General features: G+C 39.5%; 2 protein-coding genes across 13 annotated transcripts in view; one reads left to right on the top strand and one right to left on the bottom strand.

Annotated features, from left to right (window-relative positions):
• Window positions 1-73: 73 nt before the first annotated feature.
• NOL8 (nucleolar protein 8) lies at window positions 74-26,479 on the bottom strand. 7 transcript variants are annotated; one of them, XM_065551260.1, is made up of 17 exons: window positions 26,350-26,479; window positions 23,960-24,145; window positions 23,709-23,771; window positions 22,429-22,507; window positions 20,899-21,046; window positions 19,280-19,351; window positions 15,917-17,944; window positions 15,479-15,595; window positions 12,879-12,998; window positions 11,800-11,884; window positions 10,685-10,829; window positions 9,169-9,252; window positions 8,324-8,613; window positions 7,346-7,472; window positions 4,774-4,844; window positions 801-883; window positions 74-448 (listed from the first exon to the last, which is right to left on the bottom strand). In XM_065551260.1, the coding sequence occupies exons 2-17, from the start codon at window positions 24,096-24,098 to the stop codon at window positions 395-397; spliced, it is 3,705 nt and encodes a 1,234-aa protein (XP_065407332.1). In that variant the 5' UTR covers window positions 24,099-24,145; window positions 26,350-26,479; the 3' UTR covers window positions 74-394. The 7 variants fall into 7 exon arrangements, with proteins under 7 accessions (XP_065407332.1, XP_065407331.1, XP_065407330.1 ...); XM_065551259.1 differs by having other exon boundaries at window positions 26,261-26,413; XM_065551258.1 differs by lacking the exon at window positions 26,350-26,479 and adding an exon at window positions 26,187-26,341.
• Window positions 26,450-27,936, top strand: part of CENPP (centromere protein P) — a 328,523-nt gene continuing 327,036 nt past the window's right edge. For 2 of the 6 annotated variants that reach the window (XR_010589107.1, XM_065551268.1), the window contains exon 1: window positions 26,550-26,895. The gene's annotated coding sequence lies outside the window, so the exon portion shown is untranslated. Of the gene's footprint in view, window positions 26,945-27,936 lie in introns of all 6 variants that reach the window. The other 4 variants (XM_065551271.1, XM_065551272.1, XM_065551270.1 and 1 more) reach the window with 3 other exon arrangements.

A 27,936-nucleotide genomic window follows, 5' to 3' on the forward strand; every position in this document is an offset into this window, starting at 1 on the left:
ATATAGCCAAATACAAACTACATTGCATTAAACATTAAGAGTATCCGATAAAGCAGCAACATTACACTTGAACCAATTTTCAAAAAAATTTATATATATACATATACATATATATATACATATATATACATATACACACACATTTTTTGAATTAACAGATATCCCCACATAATAAAAGTGCAACTGTACAGATAAAAATGGCCATATTTACGGACCTGTTATCCCAACAGCTGTTCAAAATTTGAAAAGTTTCTAACAGTTTATTTTCAGTTCAGCTGCAATATTTTTCCCTGTTAAACCTTTGAAAGACCACAAGTCTGAAGCCAGACATTTTCATTTTGTTGTAATTCAATACACATTTATCAAAAAACATTGCTGGCTAGCACTGTCAAACTTATTGTTTTGCTTTAACTTTTCTTCTTGCATCCTTATGTTTCTTCCGGCATTCCTGGAAATATTAAAATGTTAAATGGCATTAAATGCAGTTTATAAACTCAAAAATTGCTCTTTGAAATCTGCTTTGCTTGTATATTTAACAGAAATTAACCAGCTCTGGTAGATATACGGAATCAATAGTTTAAGTGGACATCAAACACGAATTGTACATATTATACAGACAGTTAATTTTTATTTTACAAAATTCCCTGGTCTTGGTATGATATTAGGCCATTCTGAAAGTCCAAATAATTCATTTTTATTAATATAAACAAAATAAGCCACTTCTTTTAACAAGCAACTCCTCCCCTCCCATCATAATGAACTCTCTCAATTGTTACTGAATTACAGCTTTAATCACTCACCTCAAGTAACAATCTACGTCTGTTTTCCCAATTATCTTTTTCTTCATTGAGGTTTGATGATCTGCAGAATAGCTTAGGACCATCTACACAAGAGATGCATCAGAACAACTTTGAGCCAGGTTAAACACAATGTAACCGTTTTCTTTCTTATAAGCTTTTGTTTGAAAAAATTGTAGTAACGTTATAAATTACCGTATATTCTCGTTCATAAGCTGAGTATTTTTCGTAAAAAAATGACGCATCAAAGAGCGGGGGTCGGCTTATAAACGGGTCTATGCCAAAATTTGATGATTTTAAACTCTTATGAAAAAAGAAGAACAGGAGTACTTGTGGCACCTTAGAGACTAACAAATTTATTAGAGCATAAGCTTTCGTGGACTACAGCCCACTTCTTCGGATGCATATAGAAGGAACATATATTGAGGAGATATATATACACACATACAGAGAGCATAAACAGGTGGGAGTTGTCTTACCAACTCTGAGAGGCCAATTAATTAAGAGAAAAAAAAAAACTTTTGAAGTGATAATCAAGATAGCCCAGTACAGACAGTTTGATAAGAAGTGTGAGCATACTTACAAGGGGAGATAGAATCAATGTTTGTAATGGCTCAGCCATTCCCAGTCCTTATTCAAACCGGAGTTGATTGTGTCTAGTTTGCATATCAATTCTAGCTCAGCAGTCTCTCGTTGGAGTCTGTTTTTGAAGTTTTTCTGTTGTAATATAGCCACCCGCAGGTCTGTCACTGAATGACCAGACAGGTTAAAGTGTTCTCCCACTGGTTTTTGAGTATTTTGATTCCTGATGTCAGATTTGTGTCCATTAATTCTTTTGCGTAGAGACTGTCCGGTTTGGCCAATGTACATGGCAGAGGGGCATTGCTGGCACATGATGGCATATATCACATTGGTAGATGTGCAGGTGAACAAGCCCCTGATGGTATGGCTGATGTGATTAGGTCTTATGATGATGTCACTTGAAGAGATATGTGGACAGAGTTGGCATCGGGGTTTGTTACAAGGATAGGTTCCTGGGTTAGTGGTTTTGTTCAGTGATGTGTGGTTGCTGGTGAGTATTTGCTTTAGGTTGGGGGGTTGTCTGTAAGCGAGGACAGGTCTGTCTCCCAAGATCTGTGAGAGTAAAGGATCATCTTTCAGGATAGGTTGTAGATCTCTGATGATGCGCTGGAGAGGTTTTAGTTGGGGGCTGAAGGTGACAGCTAGTGGTGTTCTGTTATTTTCTTTGTTGGGCCTGTCTTGTAGGAGGTGACTTCTGGGTACTCGTCTGGCTCTGTCAATCTGTTTTTTCACTTCAGCAGGTGGGTATTGTAGTTTTAAGAATGCTTGATAGAGATCTTGTAGGTGCTTGTCTCTATCCAAGGGATTGGAGCAAATGCGGTTATATCTTAGAGCTTGGCTGTAGACAATGGATCGTGTGGTGTGTCTTGGATGGAAGCTGGAGGCATGTAGGTAAGTGTAGCGGTCAGTAGGTTTCCGGTATAGGGTGGTATTTATGTGACCATCGCTTATTAGCACAGTAGTGTCCAGGAAATGGACCGCTTGTGTGGATTGATCTAGGCTGAGGTTGATGGTGGGATGGAAATTATTGAAATCATGGTGAAATTCCTCAAGGGCTTCTTTTCCATGGGTCCAGATGATGATGTAGATGTCATCAATGTAGCGCAAGTAGAGTAGGGGCGTTAGGGGACGAGAGCTAAGGAAGCGTTGTTCTAAGTCAGCCATAAAAATGTTGGCATATTGTGGGGCCATGCGGGTACCCATAGCAGTGCCGCTGACTTGAAGGTATATATTGTCCCCAAATGTGAAATAGTTGTGGGTGAGGACAAAATCACAAAGTTCAGCCACCAGGTTAGCTGTGACATCATCAGGGATACTGTTCCTGATAGCTTGTAGTCCATCTTTGTGTGGAATATTGGTGTAGAGGTCTTCTACGTCCATAGTGGCCAGGATGGTGTTTTCTGACAAAGCACAGGAACAAATCTGTACAGACACATGCCTAGAACCCCGACCAGGGGTATTCTATTTGCTACCCAAGATCCATAAACCTGGATATCCTGGACGCCCCATCATCTCAGGCATTGGCACCCTAACATCAGGCTTGTCTGGTTATGTAGACTCTCTCCTCAGACCCTACGCTACCAGCACTCCCAGCTATCTTCGAGACACCACTGACTTCCTGAGGAAACTACAATCCATCGGTGATCTTCCAGAAAACACCATCCTGGCCACTATGGACGTAGAAGCCATGTGATATATGCCATCATGTGCCAGCAATGCCCCTCTGCCATGTACATTGGCCAAACCGGACAGTCTCTACGCAAAAGAATTAATGGACACAAATCTGACATCAGGAATCAAAATACTCAAAAACCAGTGGGAGAACACTTTAGCTTGTCTGGTCATTCAGTGACAGACCTGCGGGTGGCTATATTACAACAGAAAAACTTCAAAAACAGACTCCAACGAGAGACTGCTGAGCTAGAATTGATATGCAAACTAGACACAATCAACTCCGGTTTGAATAAGGACTGGGAATGGCTGAGCCATTACAAACATTGATTCTATCTCCCCTTGTAAGTATGCTCACACTTCTTATCAAACTGTCTGTACTGGGCTATCTTGATTATCACTTCAAAAGTTTTTTTTTTTCCTCTTAATTAATTGGCCTCTCAGAGTTGGTAAGACAACTCCCACCTGTTTATGCTCTCTGTATGTGTGTATATATATATCTCCTCAATATATGTTCCATTCTATATGCATCTGAAGAAGTGGGCTGTAGTCCACGAAAGCTTATGCTCTAATAAATTTGTTAGTCTCTAAGGTGCCACAAGTACTCCTGTTCTTCTTTTTGCGGATACAGACTAACAAGGCTGCTACTCTGAAACCTGTCATTAAACTCTATGGAATCATTAAATTGAATATCTAATAGATTGTAGTTTTGTTTACCTGGAGCGTCTGCAGGCATGGAGCCCCTCGGCTACCTGTGGCCGCGGTTCGCCATTCCAAGTCAAGTGGTTCCCGCAGCTCCCATTTGCTGGGAACGGCAAACCGTGGAGACTGGGAGCTGAGGGGCTCCGTGCCTGTGAACGCTCCAGGTAAACAAAGGTCCAGGCCCGCTAGCGGCTTACCCTAACGGGCCAGGAGCCAAAGTTTGCCAACCCCTGAAATATAGGGTTGGCGTATGAAAGGGTCATATAGTTTTTGATATTTTTACCTAACCATCTGGGGGGGAGGGAGGGGGGAGGGTCGGCTTATAAAGGAACGGGCTAATGAATAAGTATATATGGTAATTTGAACTTGTGTATGGAAAGTTACCAGGACAAGCTATTTTGAATTTATAAGAGAGACATTGTTTTAGCTCAAATTTTAATAACAAACCATTGGTGAAAATATGGACTTGTGTCTTCTTTTTTAGATTTATTCACCTTAAACCCTGCTTCTAGCAGTCTATTTATAATGCACCTATCAAACCACGTAGGTGCATTAACCATACATTTTAAAAAAACCCAAACATGTCCCAAGACAAAGACAATGGAAACTCCACACTATGCAATCCTTTCAAAAAAGCAAACTTAAGTCACTTTCTCCAATAATGCTTGGGTAAGTAGGAGAGCCTTGCAATTGATCCTCAAGCAGATGGCTGGTTTTACAGCGTAAAGTGCCTTAACGGTTCTCAAAATGTAGCTTTAACACAGGACCTTCTAATTCTTTTTAGGTGACACATCTGAGGAACTGTCCCACATTGAGATGTCCCACATTAGAGGTTTTTCAACAAATTGATAAATTAAACAATAAGAAGTCACCAGGACCAGATACTGAAATTCTGAAACATTCTAATTAATCCTTATACCACCCCATATGAATTAAATATTATACTTATATAATTTGTTACAATGCCTCTTTCTTAAATTCCATCATCCTGTAGGAAAAATTTGGATAAGTTCAGTTGTACCTCTTAATCTTTCATCATCTTTGGAAAAGAAGAAAAATCTACTCGTCTTCATCTGTGGTAAAGACTGAGACCTGGAAAGAAAGAAATTTTAGTCTCAGACAGACGAGCAGACACTACTATCCCATTCCAAGTGCCAAAAATCATCCTCCATGAAAGGCAAATTATTTTCTAAACACTTAAGCATTTTAAAGAGGAGAGGCAATTATTGATTTAGTCCTAAGTGGAGCACCTGGTCCAAGAGGTGAATATACCTGGACCGCTTGGTAATAGTGATCATAATATAATTAAATTTAACATCCCTGTGGCGGGGAAAACACTACAACAGCCCAACACAGCAGCATTTAATTTTGGAAAGGAGAACTACACAAAAATGAGGAAGTTAGTTCAACAGAAATTAAAAGATATATTGCCAAAAGTGAAATCCCTGCAAGCTGCATGGCAACTTTTTAAAGACACTATAATAGAGGCTCAACTTACATGTATACCCTAAATTAAAAAACAGAGAACTAAAAAAGTGCCACCATGGCTAAACAACAAAGTAATAGAAGCAGTGAGAGGCAAAAAGTCATCCTTTAAAAAGTGAAGTTAAATCCTAGTGAGGAAAATAGAAAGTATCATAAACTCTGGCAAGTGAAGTGTAAAAACTTAATTAGTAGTAAGGCCAAAAAAGAATTTCAAAAACAGCTAACCAAAGACTCAAAAAGTAATAGCAAAAGAATTTATAAGTACATCAGAAGCAGGAAGTCTGCTAAACAACCAGTGGAGCCACTGGACATTCAAGATGCTAAAGGAGCACTCAAGGACGATAAGGCCATTGCGGAGAAACTAAACGAATTCTTTGCATCGGTCTTCACGTCTGAGGATGTGAGGGAGATTCCCAAATCTGAGCCATTCTTTTTAGGTGACAAATCTGAGGAACTGTCCCACATTGAGATGTCATTAGAGGTTTTTCAACAAACTGATAAATTAAATAGTAATAAGTCACCAGGACCAGATGGTATTTACCCAAGAATTCTGAAGGAACTCAAATGTGAAATTGCAGAACTACTAACTGTGGTTTGTAAATCAGCTTGTCTACCAAATGACTGGGGGATAGCTAATATCACACAAGAGGTGATCCTGGCAATTACAGACCAGTAAGCCTGACTTCATTACCGGGCAAACTGGTTAAAACTATAGTAAATAACAGAGTTGTCAGACACATAGATGAACATAATTTGTTGGGGAAGAATCAACATGATTTTTGTAAAGGGAAATCATGCCTCACCAATCTACTAGAATTCTTTGAGGGGGTCAACAAGCATGTGGATAAGGGGGATCCAGTGGATATAGTGTACTTAGATTTTCAGAAAGCCTTTGACAAAGTCCCTCACCAAAGGCTCTTAAGCAAAGTATGCTGTCATGGGATAAGAGGGAAGGTCCTCTCAGGGATCTGTAACTGGTTTTCAAAATGGAGAGAGGTAAATAGTGGTGTCTCCCAGGAGTCTGGGACAAGCACTATTCAACATATTCATAAATGATCTGGCAAAAAAGGGTAAACAGAGAGGTGGCAACATTTGCAGATGATACAAAACTACTCAAGACAGTTAAGTCCCAAGCAGACTGCGAAGAGCTACAAACGGATCTCACAAAACTGGGTAACCGGGCAACAGAATGGCAGATGAAATTCAATGCTGATAAATGCAAAGTAATGCACATTGGAAAACATAATCCCAACTATGCATATAAAATGATGCGGTCTAAATTAGCTGTTACCACTCAAGGAAGAGATCTTGGAGTCATAGTGGATAGTTCTCTGAAAACATCCACTCACTGTGCAGCGGGGGTCAAAAAACTAACAGAATTTTGGGAATCATTAAGAAAGGGATAGATAATAAGACAGAAAATATCATACTGTCTCTATATAAATCCATGGTACGCCCACATCTTGAATACTGCGTGCAGATGTGGTCGCCCCATCTCAAAAAAGATATATTAGAATTGGAAAAGGTTCAGAAAAGGGCAACAAAAATGATTAAGGGTATGGGACGGCTTCCATATGAGGAGAGATTAATAAAACTGGGACTTTTCAGCTTGGAAAAGAGACGACTAAAGGGGGATATGATAGAGGTCTATAAAATCTTGACTAGTGGGGAGAAAGTAAATAAGGAAGTGTTATTTATTCCTTCTCATAACAGAAGAACTAGAGGTTACCACATGAAATTAACAGGCAGCAGGTTTAAAACAGACAAAAGGAAGTATTTCGTCTAACAACACACAGTCAGTCTGTGGAACTCTTTGCCAGACAATGTTGTGAAGGCCAAAACTGTTACCAAGTTCAAAAAAAGAACTTGATACTTTCATGGAGGATAGGTCCATCAATAGCTATTAGCCAAGATGGGTAGGAATGATATCTGTAGCCTCTGTTTGCCAGAAGCTGGGAATGGGTGACGGGATGGATCACTTGATGATGGCTTCTGATGCTGGGGTGGACCTGGGAGGGTACCAAATAAAAGGATTTTTTCCTAGCTGCCACATAAATCCTGATATTCAGTAAGTACTTAATAGCCACAAAATATAAAACCAGATTTACATTTCTTTGCAGTTTTCACTTTCAGAGGCTTCTGGCTCATCATCTTCCTCTGAGCTGCTGTCCTGGAAACGAGGATCCTCTTGCCATGCTACTCTTGCAGGTCTTATTGTTTCAATTGCGTAGGGCTCTGCAATAGTAACACCAAAAAAAATCTCATCATTCCCCTGACTACAAAGTGAGACTTCTGTTTAGATAAGTGTGAAATATCTGATTTGGAAAGGACCCTTTTTGTGCTTTCAGAAGAATACACAGATTTTCCCTCTCTTTCTATAAAAACAACAAGGAGTCCGGTGGCACCTTATCTTCTCCGGTGGCACCTATCTTTCTATGTTTTACATTTCCATCCTCAAAATCTACAGTCAGTATCATTTTGGCTTAAGTAGAGAACAGCAGATCTCCTTTGAAGCCAGTCAATGTTACTCCTTATTGGCCAGGGAGATTGCTGTTAAGTATCCTGAGGATAAGCATAGTGCCTAGGTAGAATTCTCAGCCTTTGCAGATCTGTCACAGAAGAGAAAAGGACAAGAATACAACTGTTTTCCCTGTACGATACAACACACCACCCAAAACCAACAGCACAAAATTCCAAGTAGAAAGCAATTCTTTACATGCAGATTGTGATGCTGGTAGACCAGTTCACTTGTATGTTAATAGTGTTCAAGATAGATGTTAGATTTGTAAGAATATGTTTAGATTCTATATAATACTTGTAAGTTGCTCCACACAGTAATCTTACTTGTAATGTCTGTATGCCATGCTATAAGGAAATATTCAAGTTTTGCTTAATTGTAAAAATTTGCTTTAAATTTTGCTCAGATCTGTCCATGAGTTTTGTTTAATCTGTTTGACAGAACGATGATTTCATACAACCTGGTGTGTCATCTTATTAAATATAATCTTAAGTGATTCAAATGTTAAAACCAATAAATGCCAGTAAAAGCAAACTATTAAAAAAAGTTCTAGAATCTGCAACGTTACCTTCTTTCACAGCTGACTTGTTCAGATCATCACCAAAAAAGGAAAACGTGAAGCCACTAGATTTTTCTTCTACATTGCCCACAACATTAAGTCTTAATATATGCTGGTCAGCCAGAGTTGATTCTTCCACATCGTCATGTTTGTCCCAGGGTATTATTTCACTTTTTTCAGCTGCACATTTTGTTGATCCAAATACCTCTTTTAAATCCACAGCAACATCATAGTATATTTCTTTAGATACTTCAGGCAATCTCTCTGCCTCCTCCCTTTTCTTCTTTCTTTTAGCTTTACTGGAATTATATTTATTTAAAAAAAAAAAAACCCAATTATGCACTAGACAAACATTTGAAAGGTATGGGGTTTTCTTTTGGTTGATCTTTGAGGATTATTTGTATTACTTACAGGAGACCTATCCAGGGAAATATTTGAATCCACTAGCAAGTAGTTTGCTTTTCCGCATTCCTGTTTTCTCGTAATTTCAGTTTCTGGTAATAGGATGCCCTAAGAGTTAAAGGATTACATCCCAGTCTCATCAATTTGAGCTAATTTTTCAACTATTTCCTCTCTCCAGATCATACACATAAACACAAACTACAGAAGGGAAAAATTCACGTTTGACCTTAAGAGACTGGTGACAATTCTGATCTATTGCTAGCATCATCACTGCTGTACTAAAAGGAATCTTTATAGAGTCTACATTTTACTAGGAGTGGGGAGACTTGCAAAGGGAACAGCAGAGTAAGCAAGGAGAGTGACAGGCTTGTGGCCTCCAAATACTTTTGAAAATCAACCCTCAAGGGGAAGAAAGTTTGTCTTACAACTATCAAGAGGTGAGAAGACATTACCTCTCTTTTTCTGTAGTATCTGTTTTCCTTTCAAAAACTGCATGGTCTTGCCTTGTGGGGTCATAGCGTAAGGTATTAATATCTCTGTATGAATAAGAGGAAGAAGAATTTAGCAATACTGTAACTAAATGTCTAAAATAAAATATAATCTCACTGACAAGTGCAATGACATTTTTGGCTCATCTTATTTGTGTTCACAAGCGGATTGGAACTTACTTTTGTTTTTATACAGTCAAAAAATTATTAGCATTATGAGAGCAGATCAGTGTGTGTTACAGTCTGTACTGTGAAGAAAGATTCCACACAGCACTCTTCACATCAAATTATTCAAATATTCAACATTAAACACCTGCCCATCATTCTTTAGTTAATACACAGAGATGTTTTATCATTTGGAGATTAACTGAGTTCATGGTTATTACATCCAGAGCTTCGAATTTCTCCTTAACTTCCAAATATACCAAAAATGGAGATTTTTTTCCTTTTTAAAATCGAAAATGTTCTTGAAATTAGCTAATGAAGTCCAAACTTTAGATCAGAGGAAAACAGCCTGATTGCAATATTCCATCCAGCCTAAAGACAATATAAAATATTCAACCAAATATTCTGTTCCACACACAGGCCCCTCTTGCCCTGTGAAATTAAAAGTTGTTAATTTATGCTATTACAGAAGTTAACCCAAACAAAATAGGTGATTTGACTTCTGTCAAGCAAAAATACCAGGAAAGGAGGCCATTGAATCTGTTGAGAATATCGTTAGGAAATACATAAAAATCTTTTTAAGATTCATACAATTGTAAAATAAGCATTGTGACACAGTTGCCTACCAAACCAGGCTATACGCCAATAATGGAAGTTGGAATTGAAAATATATTTGAAAAATACCTCAACACACCACCATTAAAAATAATCATTCTTGTACTAATTCAGCCCACAGATGGATTGCTCCACCAAATGCATGGATTAAAGATACAGATAGGAGTTCAATTTTTGAAATGTATTATTAAATGCACTGTATCTAGAAATTGTGGCTTCCTTGGACAGTGAAAGTTAGAACATGTGGGATGGAGGTAGAGAATCCATTCCTAACACACAGAAGAAACATCCCAACAGTAGTAAGGACAGGCTATAAATGAGACTGTATGTTTCTACAAAACATTTGATGTTGATGAAGAGCAGAAATGGCAATTGCGTGCTGCCAGTAACATCCATCGCAGTCTACAGAAATCAAAGTCTAGTCTATTAACCCACTATTCAACTTTTCAGTATAATTAGCCATTTTGAGTTTGTCTCTTTTTGGAGGGGAAAAGAAAATAAGGAAGCACACAAATGTGGTAGATTTTAAGCTGTTTGGGGGCAGGGAGATCATTTTATTAACCCATAAAGTCTCATGCACAATGGCACTATATAAATAATGATTATCACCAATAATATCTATTGTCACACTGGGATGGAAAGCCTGAATTCAAAGGGGACTTTCCATTCACGTGATAAGGTGCTAAAGCAGGATCCATACTTGAATTTTTTGGTATTTGTTGCCAGTTTGCTTGATTTAGGATGTTCTAGGTTGATCTGCAAGAGACTTCCCAATATCTCCAGGTTTTTCTTTTTCTCAACAGCAAGTTCTCCTTCCTCATCGGTCTTCACTTTCTTTGCCTCTTCTAGGAAAAATATATGAAAACCGCTATGAAATGACTCCTTGAAGCATTCTTCCAATATTTAGACCACTAGGAAGTTAGTTAAGAAGCTCACAGAATTTTACGTTAAAAGGTGTGGGCCATGTTCTCTATTCCTCCTTATTTTAAAACTTTTTAAACAATCCATTTTGTTTTCCCCTCAAGTTATGGTCAAGCTTTGTTTATGAGGAGGTATGGGCATTAATTTGACACGAAAGATAAAGATTTAATCATTTTCTGTACCATGATTTTCTTTTATTTGATAATTATTACCCAGCCATTGTCATTTAAGGCTGTTAAGGGACATTTCTTGTGTTATAGACAAAATATCCAAGTGAGAAGTAGGATTGGCTGAAAATTTGAGGGTTTTTTTTTTTAAAAACAGGGTTGGTTGGTTTGAAATGTATTTGTTTTGTGTTGATAGGGTTTTTTTGTTTTGTTTTTTTGCCAAAAAATTTTCTTTTCAGGAAAATATTTTTGCAATTTTCAACCAACTCAATTGACAACACTCCCCCTTGTGGTTATTTAATAGCATGGTACTGCAAGATACATAAAATCCAAGTATACTCAAGGGATAAAAAAGCAATAAGCAAGGTTACTCTGGTTAATGGTACCCCCTTATCTTGAGAAAGATGCAATACATTTATTTTGGTATCATCCTATAACAAAGAATTTTTTTTAAATGTTGACCATCTAACAAGGAAATACACCCCCACATACACCCCAAACTAGAGTTTCCAGTAGCTAAATGGGGCATTTTATAAATATGTTCTCTAAATTACAGATGCCAGTACTACTTACTTTTACATTACCTCCCCATGAGGCTAAATCCAGAGAAGAGAAATGTGTAATAAGTAATTCTAAATATTCAAAAACTTACACCCATCATGCCTCTCTATTATTATTAATTAGTTGGGACTACAAATTGCTATGGAAAATAAGAAAAAATGTTTACCTTCCTCTTCACTGCCACTTTCAAGGAACCGAGCATCCATACGAAATCTTTCATCTGTGCCAAAGCGTGATTGTAAATGCATGAGCTACATTGATAACAAAACAAAAAAATTAAGATTAAATGTATGCAGTCCAGCAACTTTATTACAATCAGACAAGCAGTAACAGTTTTAACTTGAATCATGGCCATGAGTTAACATAAGCTTTCACTGTAGAGGTTCTCAGGAGAAAATTTGTTAGTGACCTCAGAGTGCGGCCACCAACTCTTGCTAGTGACGGTTCTCTCATTTTTTCCTAAAATACTTAATTAGCTTTAGGAAAAGCAAATAAATATGCACATACACACATCCAAATCATTGTAATTTATTCATTGCTAGCTAGTAAGTCTGTTGTGAAAAGTGATATTAAACATACAAGTATCACTTTTCACAACGGGCTTACTTAGCCCTGGCAAGCCTGGGAACAAATTAAGCCCTGGATGGGGGGATAGGGGAGGTAGTCGGGGGGCTAAAGCCTGAAGCCCTGACGCCGGAGCCTGGGGCCTGCTGCCACACAGCCGGAGCCCGGGACTGGAGCCCGAAGCCCCGTGGTCAGAACCTACTACCCCACCACCCCAGGGCTAAACCCCAAAGCCTGAGCCCAACTCCCCTTGGGAATGTGGGGAAACTCACTGGGTGCCTGCTTCTCCAGTGTTGTGCCCTAGGTGTCTCCAGAGAGGGGGGCAGGGCCCAACCCCCGCAGGTGACCCCAGTAACCAACACCAAAGCGGGGCATCCAGGAGCAACAGGGAGGGGCCGCTACTTGGCCCCTGCCCTTCCAGCCCAGGAGGCTGTGGCCACAAGAAAAGTCCCTGGTGGCTGCATTTGGCCACGGTGACCACATTTGAGAAACTCTAATAAATCTCTTTTGAAAATACCATTTGACTTCAGCTTGGGAGGTTTGGGAATGAGCAGTTACATCATGGAGAAAACATTATTTCCTCTACATCTAAATGGACTTTTCCAGCTCAGGTATTACCAGAACTTTGCCAACACCATCCTATTTAAGTAACTGCAGATATTATTAAATAGGTTCACTAACCTTCTCACCAGCTTTGCCTTCAAACTGGGGTTTGATTTGGAATCTGTCATCTTCACCTGTAGCATCTTGCTCATCGTCACTGCTCTCAAACAACTTCCCAGAAATTTTACTAGTAAATTCCTTAATTGTTTAATAACAAAAAAGCAAAACAAACTGAGGAAATAGTTATAATAAGTAGTTCTAAGAACACTATCAACTATTACCCACTTGTTTTGTATGACTTTCCCAAAACAGCTGGAAGCCAACACTCTCATGATATCGCATTTATTTCTACTAATTACTGATGTCCATGAATACTTGTAAAAAGAGATTACAGCTGCTTTACATGTTCTGAGACAATTCTTTGGTAATTTTATTTTATAGTTGTGATCATTCAAGTGTGGCAGGAGCACATTTCTGTATACAGTAACCGCACTTTTCCATATGATTTTATCCTATAAGTTACTGTGATGCTGAGACAGCAAGAGTTAAGCAACCAGCAGGCTGGGTGACCTGAAAGCAACTCTTAAGGACATATTAGAAGAGTATTGAAATAGTAAATATGGTCATTCCTTGTAGATAGTTATTAAAGCCATGTCAAGTTGACTAGAATCCTTGATATGGTTAGAGAATCAAGAATAAATACTAATCATATTTGTCTGTTTAACTATATCTTGTTAGAAGTTTAACAATGTGATCTAATTAGCTGTCTATGTTTCATACCTGAATTCTATTGATTCAGAGATCAAAAGGGGGAAATTATAATTTAGATAGGACTTGTGATATAATAATGTTATTGGCCACACTTCTCTTTGAAATGTGTAGTAAACTACCTGTGAACTGTTTGATAGTTCATTGCCTTATGCTAATAAATATAACTAGTTACCATTGTATACCTAGGAAACACAGATTAGCTTCAAAGCAACAATGTACATTACCTGTTCTTCATTCAAGGAAGGCCAGCTGTGATCATTTGCTGTCAAAAGGCTTATCCACTTAACTTCAGCTATAAAGAAAGTGTTGGGCCTGATCCTATTTTATCGCAGATCTGTTTAAAACTTTGACAGGGAAAATCTCAGCCTACAAGAATGAGGTCTCTAGGTCTACTCTCGATTAACCCTGCAAGTCTCATGGAAGCATTTGAACAAACTCAGCACATGGATTGCCTATTTGACTATAGGCTTTTAAATTGATTACAGAAGGATTTTTACAAATCAGCAGCCTTACCATCTCTGCTATGAAACTGATCTAAGAACTTTGTTCATATCTCTATGTATATTGATCTTTTAACCATAGCAACTTTCTTTTTATTAATAAATCCTCACTATATTAGACTTGGCTGTCTGGGTGGGAACCAAAGGGGACTGTATTTTGGCTTCTTGGTAACCAGTAAGGTATTATGGACACTGTATGGTTACTGGCTTGGTGAAATGTCATTATAAAATAAACCACCAACTCTGGGGATCATCTGCCCTATTATTTGCAGTTTGCCCAGAATAAACATTCTCAGTGTAGCCCCTCCAGGCACTATGGTCACAGTTACACACTTCACATTCTTGCAACTGCATATCTGCTTAGTATTTGTGAAATGCCTTTAATGAAGGTGTTTCACTGGTGATGCAGATGACCCTTTACCCTCTTAAATCCATATATTCAATAAAAACAGTTTGATACTTATCATGAAGCAGTATTTCATTTAAACTTGCTTTTCTCTAGGTTTCACAGTGGCCGTTAGGCTTTCATAAAAAAATTAATTTGGATTTTGAAAAATGTTATTCTAGGAAAGAGTTTTAGAACCAGTTTTTAAGTAACAGCCTCCACAGACTGCCTTTTGCTTTACGAAATCTACAATACAATGGAAGTTACTTGACAAATATAATTGAAATGATAAAAGTCAAGAGAAATGTAATGCAGTTGTAAGTGACACTCAGCAGCAGCAGCCAAGAATGTCACAGCCAAGTCTTCCAGAATAATTATGGCTCCCCACCACAGAGTTTGGGCCACTGTACAACAACTCACAATGTGGAGCAAGGACCCCAATGTAGTAAACTAACCTCTAAATAGAAGTCAGGAAAACAAAGGGATGGGAGGGAGAAAGGGTGTTTTACACTGAACATTGACAGTGGCCCTAATTTTAAAACACCTTTGAAAAAGAAAGAAGCTTTCAGTTCAGGCTTTAAAAGTGGATAGAATGAAAGATGTTAAGGGAGAGGAAGTTCACTCTCATCAAACGCATCATCAGCTGCTGACCTACTGCATGATGGTGGAACCCCTGAAGAGAGGTGGTGTTACAAAATATATTGATTAAGTGAAATTCTCAAAATGTACTCAAACTCTACACCATCAGTCATTTTAAAACCCAAGAGGGCCAATTTAAAATTTATCCTCCACTTTATATGTAGTAAATGAAAAGGATCCATGGCAGAAGTAACTCTACGAATATGCACCACTTATTTTGTGTCATCTATTTTATATCCATTAGTACAAAGGACAATATTCAAGATTTGATCTCAAACTCTGAATACGAGTAGGTGTTGCTCTTCAGTACAATACATACTAGCAAATTGAGTAGGTGAATGCCCTCTTAGAAATTAGGCTGGACTTGTTTCTAAGCCACTTACTTTTTCAGGCAGATTTCCTATAGTCACTTCTTCCTTAGACTTCTCTTCTACTTCAGCTTCACTTTCTCCATCTGAATCAAATACAATGTGCTTATGTTTGCTTGCTGACTGGCTTTCCTGGAAAAGGAGAGACATTGTTAAGTTTAACATGCCAAATATTGGTTATATACCGTGGGAACTACTGCTGGGAACATCTACAACAGTAGAGAATGTAATTAATTCACCTATTGTGTTTTCTGGGAAAAATCCCATGACATCCCAGTATACACCTTTTTGGACATATCCTAAAAATCAATCTGGCAAAGAAGATAGGCGCTGCTCTCAAACACGATTCAAACCACAGCAACATCTTAGAGAACACATACTGGAGATACTTATTAAACCAGTATTCTTTCAGTACTGTTTAACTGTTCAGAGACAAGTTGAAAGCATACTTACCAGGTTCAGAAGAGCCCCTTGAATAAGTTTCTTCTGTAATTCTCTCTCTTTCTGTCTCTCTTGTAGAGCCGCCAGCCTCTTCTGATTATCCTGCAGTTGTTTCTCCTTTACATCTGACTCACTTGAGATAGCAGTAGGAATGCAAAACTCTTCTTTACTTTTGTGAACACTTTTCTTATGGTTCTCACGTTTCTGAAATTTAGAGGCTGAACCTTTACTGCTTGCATCCTTCTTTGGTTTCTCAGCAAGAGAGTCTGGGCTTTCCAATTCACATTTAATGTGTTTCTGTGCGACAGATAAAACACTATCTGTGTCAATGCTTCCCTCCTCGCTTCCAATGATACTAGTTGTGGTGCAGTCCTCACTGTCTCCTCTGTGTGCTGTTTGAGCTTCTGCATGAGAATTCAAGTAGTTATTCTCTCGTAATGAAGGTGGTTTCCAAATAGGCTTTTCACTTCCACCTTCTGAATATTGGGAATTTGACACCTTCTTGAGCTGGTTGCCGAGAGTATTTTGCTTCTTTTTCACACTTCTGTCTTCAAGTGAACATAATATGGAACGACTAGACTGTCTGGGAGCTGAGTGTTTCCCATAACAAGAACAGTTTGGTTTTGAAACCTCTTCTAAAGATTTCTTTTTCAAATCAACAAGACTTGAGGAATTCTGGTTATATTTTCTTTTACAGCTGCAAGAACCTTCCTTGCTCATCTCCTCAAAATTCTGATTGTCACATAATGACCCTATTCCTCTGAAAGGCTGAAATTTCAAACTGGAGGTATTTTCCATTGGCTTCTCATCATCAGCACTCTCCTCTCCCTCTAAAATGGCAGCAACTATATCTTCAGGATTAATAGATGTTTTAGTTGTAGAGTCAATTTCATAAATCTTTCTATTATACTTGGTGTTACTAATATTACCGTCAGTTTTGCACTGACTATCCCTCCGCTTGCCTTCTATGTCTCCTTGTGAAGATTCAATACTTGCAGTGGCTAAAGCTTCTAACTCATGTAACGTAAGATCTAGGTGGTAACAGTTTTGCATCATGTCTTCATAATCAGAGTCAGCTTCAGATTCACTTGCTTCAGGTTCTGAATCAAAACTAGTAGACCCAGACTTGCTGTCAACTCTGTTGTCCTGTAGTTCAGAAGCCCGGACTTTTGCTGTTTTGTTATGCACTGCTTTTTTGTTATTTTTTTCTCTTAACTTATCTGGTGACAACACAAAGGAATCATTTGCAGAATCAAAGCTTTTGTTGTTTTTGAAAGTTTCATTCCTAACAGTATCCTTCCTTTGCATTTTCACCAGCTCAGAATCTCTTGGAATTTTAGTTTTCACACTGTTTTTATCTGGAGTTTTAGTCACAGCAATAATTTCATCTGTATCTGCTGAATCATAATCCGTGTCATTTTCAATAGTCTTTCCTTGTCTGTTACATCCCTTACTCACTTTCTTCATAATATTTGGATTGGTTAAAGACCAGTGAGTGTTGTATTTTAGCTCAAAATTATCCCCCACAACTTCCAAATGATCACTTTCAGATTCAACATTTGTTTTAGCTTTCTGTATTTCCTTTTCTTTCTCTATCATTGCCCTGATTTCTTCTTCAGAATCAATATCACTGTCTGAAATGCTGTTTGTATTCCTGTTAGGCTTAACACCAGATGCCAGGTTCTTATCCAGAAATAATTCTTTCCCTTTCACGTCAATACTATTAAGACTAGGTGTCTGAAGTAATTTAGACAGACCAGTTGATTTGGAGTTTGACATTTGGACTAATTTTGTTTGTGTTAAGTTTGCTTTTTTTGATTGCAAGTGGCAACCTGGTGTTTTATTTAAATTTTCACTACTCTGTATCCTCATTTTTTTAGGTGTTTTTTTAATTTCAGGGAACTCTCCTCGTCGTTTCTTGCTCATGCTGTCATCTCCACCTTCCAACTGCCAAGTGAGCTTCGATATGGGAACTGTGTCAGTCAAGTCTTGCTCCAGCTTTCTAAGGTTGTGGCAATATTTTGATGGGTCATATTTCATTATGTTATAGTTAGAGTTAAGGAATAAAAATAAAACCAAGGAGGCTTCCACTTTTCAGCAAGTAACAACTTAAGTTATAGGGACAAGAACAATAGAAGTTGTCACAGTTACTGGACTAACTGCACCTCTGAACCCTCCTTGTTCCTTTGAGTGCAGCTCCCTTAGATCTCAAGCTTCACCCATCACCCCCCTATAGGGGAGGAATCACAGAATTCTCCGTCTCTCAGACCAGGCTTTGGGATGCAGTCCCCTGTGATCAACTGTGACTACGTGAACATACCTTATGTTCACCACCTGGTAGTTTTCTTCCATTTGGGAGCAATGACAATGGTGTCAATTAACCATTAGCCCTTGTAAAGCAAATAATATTTTATAACAAAAGCATTAAAAAATATCTTAGAACAATAAAGCAGTGTATACACATGCCTGCCTCTCCCTAAGGCTTACTATTCCCTGGCTCTGGGAAAGGCCCAACTCCTTATGAGAGCCTGTGTGTGTGTCAGCCTGTCTCTCAGCATATTGACCCCACCCTTTCCCTCCTGAGAATGGCTTTTAACTATTTAGTGTCCTTTTGATCTCCAGGCTCCCAGCCCGGCAAAACAAGGCTTGCATCTTCATTGGAGACAAGATATAGGATCCTCTAAGCTCATAACTCCCCCTCGGCCTCCCACATTGTGCAGTTGCCCTCCAGTGTTTGCTAGGAGGTTATCTGTAATTGTTGTGCTGCTTTCCCCCCCGCAAACTCCTATTAAGCTAGATCAATACATTCCTGCAGATGAGTCTTATAACCCAGTATAAAATAACTTCACCTTACCGACCAGGTCACGTACACTGTTCATAAAATTATTACATCAGAGTATTTATATAGCAACTCCACATCCATCACAGATGATTATTTTTAAAGCTATGTTTTCTGAACTTTTTAAGTGAGTTACATGCAATCTGTAACTATCCATCAAACTGATGCAAGTTTGTTGCAAGATTTAGGATGAAGCCACCAAGTAATCAAGCACCGGAGGAACACTTTTCTGTTTTTTTTAGCAAAAACATATTTAAGGTGAGTCCATTTGTTTTTTGCACTCTGATCCTTTCCATAATGGCAAGAGAAAAATTTGGAATTCTAATCATTAGCCAATATATATCCATTCTTTGTGAAGCGTAACATTTTAATTACCTCCACATAAGAAAGACAGTAACTGCACTGTATTTTGTATCAGTAATATGAAGACTCTTATGCAAATACCTCCTTCCCCCAGTAAAGATGGTAAACAAATGGAGAGAATAATGGAACTGTTTCTATGATCATTCAATGTTTACTCAAGCAGTAGGAAAGGATATTTTGCTTTTGTGTCGACCCTTAAGGTGAAGGATGGGTAAAACTCTGCCAAATTTACTAACGACCCAATCCTGTAAGAAAGAAAAATATAAAATTATATCCGAGTGAAAAAAATTATATCAGACTGAAAAAAATAAATAATAGGGATTAAATGTATCACAGTAAATAAAAAAAAGTAGTCCTAAAACAAAATGGATTCTGAATTACAGGAATACGAATACAGTAACTCCTAACTTAAAGTTGTCCCGGTTAATATTGTTTCATTCCTGATCAAGTAGGGAACATGCTCATTTAAAGTTGCGCAATGCTCCCTTATAAGGTTGTTTGGTAGCCACCTGCTTTGTCCACTGCTAGCAGGAAGAGCAGCCCGCTGCAGCTAGCTGGTGGGGGCTTGGAACCAGGGTGGACCGGCAGCCCCCCCCATCAGCTCCCTGCTCCCCTAAGTTCCCTGTGTGGAAGCCGCCCAGCAGGCAACCAATTGCTGGCAGTTCAGTTGTCCCTCCCCCCACTGCAATGTGCTGCTCCTGCCCTCTGCCTTGGAGCTACTCCCAGGAGCCTCCTGCTTGCTGTGCAGGGAAGGAGGGGGGCTGTCAGGGTGTCCCCCTTCCCCCACTCCTGTCCCCCGCTTACCCTTTCTCCATATAGGGCAGGGTGGGGACACGACAGGGCTCAGGACAGAGAGAGCTTGCTGGCCGCAGCTGCTGTCTCAACTTCCTGATCTACTTAAAAAGGCAATGTACTTAGAGTGGCGTCAGCGTACTTAAAGGGGCAATGCGCCTCTCTCTCTCTCTGTCTGCCATGCTGTCTCCCCCTCCCTCCGTTCATGCTGCCTTGTAGAGTGTGAGGCTATAGTAACAACAATGTGTTAACCCTTGAGGGCTCAGCAGAATGCTAGATCATCATTTAGCAGTAAGGTATTCCCTGGGAAATATCCCACCCTCTGACTTCACCACTTCAACTAAGCTTCGCAATCATCATTGCTGTGTACAATATTAAATTGTTTAAAACTTATAGTGTGTGTGTGTGTGTCTCTCTCTCTCTCTATATGAGAGAGAGAGATTGATTTTTGTCTGGTGAAAAAAAATTCCCTGGAACCTAACCCTCCCATTTACATTAATTCGAATGGGGAAATTGGATTCGCTTAACATGGTTCACTTAATGGGGTAAACTTTATCCTCTCCCTACAATATGGGCTCTAAACCTGCAACCATTTATACTCATACTCAACGCCAAGCACTGTGAATAGTCCTACTGATCACAGGGCCCAAAATGAGTGTGTTGTATAAGGCAGCTCATATACAAGATTTACATGTTTTATAAAAGCTAATTCTAGACATGGCTATGAACTTTAAATGACAATACACAGACGCAAAGATAGCCAGCTCTATCCCCTCCTAAAAAACAAACTGGTATCTATGCTTATATTTTATAAGGATTCTAAAATTGAAGCTTATTTTGTACAAGTCAAAGCTACTCTATCACCTTGTATGTATTGTCTCCTGTAATCAAATATACAAATCTGAAGTAAACTTAATGTGAAAGCAGCTTATTAGAAAGCTAAATAAAAGGGTGCCTGATGCAGTTCTCTTAACTCAGCAGAACGGATACCCCACAACACCTTATGATCCGGTACTTCTGTTCCTGGCACTGCTTTCATATGAAAATTCACAACTCCAGCTTTATTCAGTGATTCCAACAGATTTCCCTTGCCATCCGTATGTGGCTTTTCCTTCTTCAACCTTGCTTCTTGTCTCTCCTGTGCCAATCTGTATCAGGCAGTGCATGGTTTAAGCTTACCATGACATAAAAGCAAAAATAAAAAAGTATCTGTGTATAAAGCCATCATTAGTGATGGATCTCTTACACTTATGGACAACCATTCACTCTGAGCCAATGTGAAACATATCGAAGATATGTTTTGCCAATTCCCATTAAAACCAGGAACAAGGCTCCCACCCAACTAACTTTTTAATAAAGATGAATATAACAGGTATAATAAGCATGCCACAAATGTACCAGTATGCTAGCAGTTTCAATGAAAAATAAATAAACATTTAAAGCAGCTAATGGAGAACATATAGGAAAAGGGTAAAGGAAAACTGCAAAGTGGGCAAAATAACAAATATAAAAAATACAAAACACTGTAGTACCCAAACTATCTTCTTAGACGTTATTTCTTTATTATTAAGTCTGTTAAAATCCCATTTACTTGGATTTGAAGGGAAAGCAATATCCAGTGGCTTTTACAGGTTCATTATAGAAGAGCATTCTTTAATTAGAGCCTCTTACAAACAAGCTGTCAAAAAGTTTACTTAATACAGTATTTGACAAATATAAAGGTAAAAACTCAGGCCATGTACATTTAAAATTGGTAGGATGAATTATTCAGACACTGGTTCATTTGTATTTTGCACAATTCTAGCAATATATATATCCCTACCAATTTCATGGCTGTGAAAAACGTATTGTGGACCTTGAAATAAGCCTTGCTCCATGAAATGTGATGTCCCCTTGTTCCTACGAGCGCCCCAGCAAAGGGGGCTTGTAGCTCTGGCTGGGAAGGGGAGGGACAGGACTTGTCCCTCTCCTGCACAGCTGCTTGGGGTGTGAGGAGGGAGGAAATGATCAGCCCCACCTCCATCTCCGGGATCATCCTATGGCTGCAGGAAGCTCTGCGGTTGCTGCCTTCAGAATCCAGCTCTGAAGGCAGCACAGAAGTGAGGATGGCAATTCCATGAGCTCCCTCAAACAGGTTTGTGACACCCTCCCCCATCCCCTTTTGGGTCGGGACCACCACGGTTACAACACAGTGAAATTTCAGATTTAAACATCTGAAAACGTGAAATTTACCAATTTTCAAATCCTATGGCTGCTAAATTGACCATAATGGACCGTGAATTTGGTAGGGCCATATATATTATATATATATTTGACAGTATTAGTGTGACCAGACGTCCCGCGTCCCGACTGATCTCTGGTCGGGACGCAATTTTTGTCCTGATATTTTGCGTGGCCGGCAGCACTTGGCTTTTTTTTTTTTTGAGCCCCCTCTGTGTCCCGATATTTTCTTCATCTCATCTAGTCACCCTAGATAGTATGTGGCAAAGTAGTTCGACAGCAACAATATACATTTGTATATTAACATTACCTGTGCAAAAAGCTTTCTTTGGCCAATTCAATTTGTAGTGTTCCACCTTTCCACCTTGTTTTATTTAAAATGGACATACCTAGGAAACAAGCATTAGACAGAAAATGACTATTACCCACACATAAAATATTTAAGAAATGTTTTTAATCATGTCTCTTTTTGCTATATTTTGGAGCATTATGAGACTGATCCTGCACTCTATTAGACTACTCGGTTGATTATGGGTAGCAAATTTAGGGTCTAATATGGAAAGCAAAAGATATTTTCAACATCCAAACCCTATTTTGACTAAGAGTAAGTTAGCCAGTAATAAACGAACACTGAAAGATTAAATTGCTCATTCCAAATAAGGATTCAAAAATTCAGATACATCTACTTTCTTAGGTTCCCTTTACACTCTATCCAGGCCTCTCACACTATCTTCAAGTAGGATTTATTTTTCTTTCCCTCCTTCCCAACAGATCCTACAAGCACTGGCAGACACATTGGCAATACTGAGAGATGGAGATTGGGAGGGAAGTCCTTATTCCATATAAAGAGATTAAGGGAAGCACAAAGTTTTAGGCTGATTCTTAATTATGTTTAAATAAGATGGCCTACCCTTAAAAAGAAAGTTTCCCTTGTCCTTTTTCAAAGGTACATTATCAACCCCCGTCTTCGGGTGCAGATAACTGTGCTGAAATAATCTCAACTGGTTGACTGCAGATTACACAGGAGTTGAAGTTCTGTAATGTTCATCTGCCTACCAGAAGAGACTGGGAATCTGTATTTCCGTTCTAAAAGAATTAAACTGACCTCCTTAAGGAAAATAAATTTTGCTTAACCCATCATTCTTTATTCCCTTTAGTCTCAGTCAATTCTAATGTCATATACAAGTATCAATGTATCAAAGAGAAGAAAATATGTTTAAGCTCATTTTCTAAACCTTCTCACTAAGGGGCTAACATATGCACTTCGCTCTCTCTCCCTCCCCGCACCCACTAGGCTATTCTGATAAGACCATTGCCTCCACCTCGTAACAAAAAAACACAGATACTTCAATAAAATACATTATTTTGAAGAGCATCTTCCATAAACATTGATTCCTAAAATAACTGAGCTAAATAGAATTGAAGAATGAAATAGCAAATGACAGAGGGAAATTAAGAGGTATAGATGAAGACAAAAAAGCTATGGCTTCAATGGCGGTCTGAGCAGGTAAGTGCAGGTTCAGGTATTTGTTACATCCTTAGTTTACAGGGATTAAAATAAACTGCAACAAATATAATTTGTGTACTTACATCTTTTAAGATCTGCTTCAGAAATGCCAATGTTGATATAAGCAAAAGTTTTCATAGGGTTCCCTGGTCAATAATCAGAAACATTTGGTTACTTTTGTACATAAAACTGTAATTTTTTGTTTTTAAAATTGAAGCATGTGTTCTCTACAGATGCTTAAGGAAAAGTAGTAGTTTTGAAATGGAAGTTGTTTTTCATTACTAGTTGAAGTAAAGAACAGTTGCACTTCTAATGAACGAAATGAAAATATTACCCTGGTCATCTTTCCTGATAACAATTTCCGTATCTGTAACATTTCCAAACTTGCTGAATCTTTCCTGCAGTTCAGCCTCAGAAACTGTATGGCCAAGTCCTCCAACATACAAACGTTTTAAAACTTGTTTTTTCTCCATATTAAAAAAAGTCACACTGTCTCATTTAGGATGTATGTTTTGTCCTTCTGTAAAAAGGCAACAAACAAAATCAGTATTAATGGTTTTTGTGGTTCTGGGGCGAGCTGCACCTGTGATCTCTTTCTCAGTCACTCGGTGGGCACTTCCAAGTGATGGCCATAAACCTGCACTTCTCTCAGAGTGGAATCCCACAATTCAGCCCACTTTTTCACATGACTACCAGCCCTTGTTTCACCAACCATATTAACTCAACAACTCCAACAGGACTTGGTCCCTGCTATGAAATCTTCTGTTGTGACCCATGGTAAATGCAGCTTATTCAAAACAGAATATGATTTATTTAACAATCGGAATATGTCAAGTAGAGAGAATGAGGTTAAAATAATGAAAGTCCACTAAAAGGGCTTCTGATGATCCCAATGGTAAATTGATCTAGGAGCATTTGCTGGATCATTAGGTTTAACACTGGGATACTCAGTATAAGTGACCAAGAAAACCCACAATTGATAATACTATAAATTCTTCTGACGTATCAGTTCCTAAACAGACTGTATTTGTAAGAGTTGTTTTTGACCAACATCCCATAATTAATCAGGTGCTCAATTTGCCCCACTTGTTCATTTTAAACATTTTATAGAACATTTAATAAGTTTAAAGACATAGTATCAGAAAGCACTGCTCTTTGTTTCTTTTGTGGGAAAAAGCAAATATTTTTATAACACAAAGGAAAATAGCTTAAGTATCTTACACTATTGTTCTAATTAACAGCTAAAATTACCATAACTGAAAAACATGAGACAAAAAGTATCTTTCCAGTTTGTTTACATTGTGCATTCGACAGCACTCTGTATGATAAATCAGTCAATTCCATCATTTGTGTGTGGGTCTTTCACAGAACAGTGGAGAGAAAAACATGTTAAAGAATAGTAAAATGTAACTGGAAAACAAAACAAACAAAACCTAACATCAGGAGCCTCAGGGCAGAAGCAATACCTGAATTACTTTAAATTCTCTTGAAAAAGGCTAGATTTCAAATTAATATAGCAAACGAATTACCTGATTATATTAGATGACTTTGCTATGAATTTATTAGCACGAGAGTAACTAAAATTAGGTTCTAAATCCATATTTAGGCACCTAAACGAAAGTGAGCTGATTGTCACATGTGCTGGGCACTTATGGATAACCCCACATTAGTTACAATAGTATTTGTGGGTACTCAACACCTCTGGAAATAAGGCCACTTGTATTTAGGTGCCTAAATATAAGCATATTGGATCAGATAATGGTCAATCTAGACCTGACCCCTCTTATAGCGGCCAGCACCCGATGCTTCAAAGAAGGTGCAAGAAACCCTGACAAGAGCAATTATTGATTAAAGAATATCCTGCCCATTGGAGAAGTTTCTTTCTACAACCATTGGTTAGAGAATGGTGCTCTGAAGAGTTAATGTCCCTACCAAACACTACACTTAAAAAAAACCCACACTCATATAGGGGAGGATGGTCTCATTATCACTAGAAATATCCTATTACTTTTTTCAACACCCTGGAGAAATGTCCAATCCTGCAACTTATTTCAAAGAGTCTGCTAGGCTAATAAATGCACCAAATAAAAAAACCCCCTTTTCCTTTTATCAGTTTTTAGATTTGTTACCATTCAATGTCATGGAATGTTTATTATATTTAGACCACCCAGTGTTGACACATGCAGCTACTAACAATAAAAACTGTGTTTTTTATAATTTGTGTCAGAAAAAAACAGATGTGTGCGTGAGAGAAAACTACACATCCATCCAAACATCAGAGATACCTTCAGCTGTACGAGTTTCGCCGCATTACCCTCACTACATTGTGACAAATTTGAATTGGAAAAAAAAAAATCAGTCTGGGAATGGGGAGGGCGGGGGAAAGGACAGAGACTCGGGCCCCTCAAGCCCGGGAACAGGGAGAAGCGCAGATGGAAAGACAGAGACGGGGCCACCCACAGTTCCAGGGCGGAACAAGGCCCCCAGACCTCTTTCGGTCTCGGTGGCTTTTCTACAGGGGCTTTTCTCTAAAGAAAAAAGAACAGAAGTACGTGTGGCACCTTAAAAACTAACAATAAAGAGCCTCCCAGCGCGGGCCCCAGACTCCTGACCAGAACACCGCAGCAGCCCTGACCTCCGAGCTAGAGACTCGACCACCCGCCGCGAAGACCTCCCGAGATAGACTACACGGATCGTGGGCGGACACGCAACGGGTTCACATACCGCACGTGTCCAACCAGGAAACGTAGCGACTCCTTCCTCACATACACGCTTTTTTCTGGATACGTCTCTATTCAGCTCCCCCACCCCGCTTCCGGGACACACTAGAAAACAAGGTTCCTAGTGCCTATAGCCCCTACCACTTCAGTCAAAGCCCCATTCGCATACGGCAGCCGCCAACGGCTCACTGTTCCTGGCCGGCCGGGTATAGTAGGTACACATCTCTGGCTCGCGCAGATTGTGTTCGGGCTCACCCACAGAGACCAGAACGCGGGGGTATCACTCAGGGCAGCGCCCGGAAAAAACAACAAACAAACAAAAGCCGGGGCTCGTCGCCCTGAGGCTCGGAGTTAGAGTCAAGTCGGGCGTGTGACTGGAGCCCTGGCCGGCTGTGTGTGTGTGGCCTAGGAAAGGTGCCGTGGGCTGGCCCGGTGGTATCGCCCGCAGCGTAGCGGGCGTTCGTTTGGGCGGGCGGTTCGAAGCGCCGGCTCCAGAGCGGAGGCCGCGCGGGTTCCGAGCTTACCGCGGCCTCAGGGGACGGGGTAGCAGGTGAGGCTGGGCTTGGCCCCCTGTGGTATTGTCATTACGCTCCTTGCCGGTAGGAGCCGCGTCGTCCCCGCTGTCCTCCCACGGAGGCTGGCATGGGGGGAAGGTTTGTTGAATTGGGGCTGCGGAGGCGCATTTGTAGCGAAAGAGGCGCTGGGGCGGCAGCAATTAGGAGTCTGGAGCTCAAGCAATTTTTTTTTTATATGCAGCAAGCCCAGAGGTGCTGGGGCTATGAACGGCCGAGCCCAGAGGTGCTGGGGCTATGAACGGCCAAGCCCAGAGGTGCTGGGGGCTCTGCCCAGGCCAGTCCTGACACAAATTAACCACTGGATAACAGGGTATTTAATAGTCGGATCCTCCCTCACACAATGAGAAATCTTACAGTTGGGGAGGGCGTGCCTCCTCCCTCCTGGTCATATAGGGTTCCTGGTGCCTGAGGGGGAAGCAGAGTCTGATCAGCAAGGGACAGACCTGAACCCTTCTCTGTCCCACTATCAGGAGCCAAGCACAGTGGTCTGGAGAAGAGTCTGTTGCTGGAGGGAGCTGGCTCTGTTTCTTCCCTTTAGACACCGGTCTGTCCCCCTGAAAACAAGCAACCCACGCAAAATGTCTGGGATTTCCCTGAGACTCTGGGACCTGTAGCCTCCCCACCCCCAGCCATTTGTGGTTTTGGCTCCCAAGGCTGGGAGCTAGGCACTTATATATTTTCTTTTGGGTTTATAAGATAAGAGACTCCTACCATTGGTGATCTGTGCATATCTGATAGTTATCTGAATATATAATAGATTAATATGGAATATGACCAGCCCTGGCCTGTCTGGGTGCTGTGTATTCTAGGAGCAATGTTTTTAGACTTAAACATTACAAATCATTTAGAGTAAAACACTTGAAAATCAATGATCCTATTTCCTGCAAAATTTTGAGTGGTAAGTCATTCTGTGATCACACCTCTTGAAATCGTGCAGGGAGGACAGTGTAGGTGTTGGAGAGCAAACACTCAACTTCAGGAATTTGTATCAGATGGTACATGAAAGACAAATATTT

The sequence above is a fragment of the Chrysemys picta genome, chromosome 7 (genome assembly GCF_011386835.1).
Source record: "Chrysemys picta bellii isolate R12L10 chromosome 7, ASM1138683v2, whole genome shotgun sequence".
Classification (NCBI taxonomy): domain Eukaryota; kingdom Metazoa; phylum Chordata; order Testudines; family Emydidae; genus Chrysemys; species Chrysemys picta.

What these genes read in the sequence shown, in the direction of transcription:
- NOL8 (XM_065551260.1), bottom strand. Translation starts at nt 24,098, where the DNA reads ATGGAGAAAAAACAAGTTTTAAAACGTTTGTATGTTGGAGGACTTGGC. An exon ending in TGAAGCAGATCTTAAAAGAT is followed by an intron (nt 22,508 to 23,708) that starts GTAAGTACACAA and finishes CTTGTTTCCTAG; the next exon opens with GTATGTCCATTTTAAATAAA. An exon ending in GACGTAGATTGTTACTTGAG is followed by an intron (nt 449 to 800) that starts GTGAGTGATTAA and finishes TAATATTTCCAG; the next exon opens with GAATGCCGGAAGAAACATAA.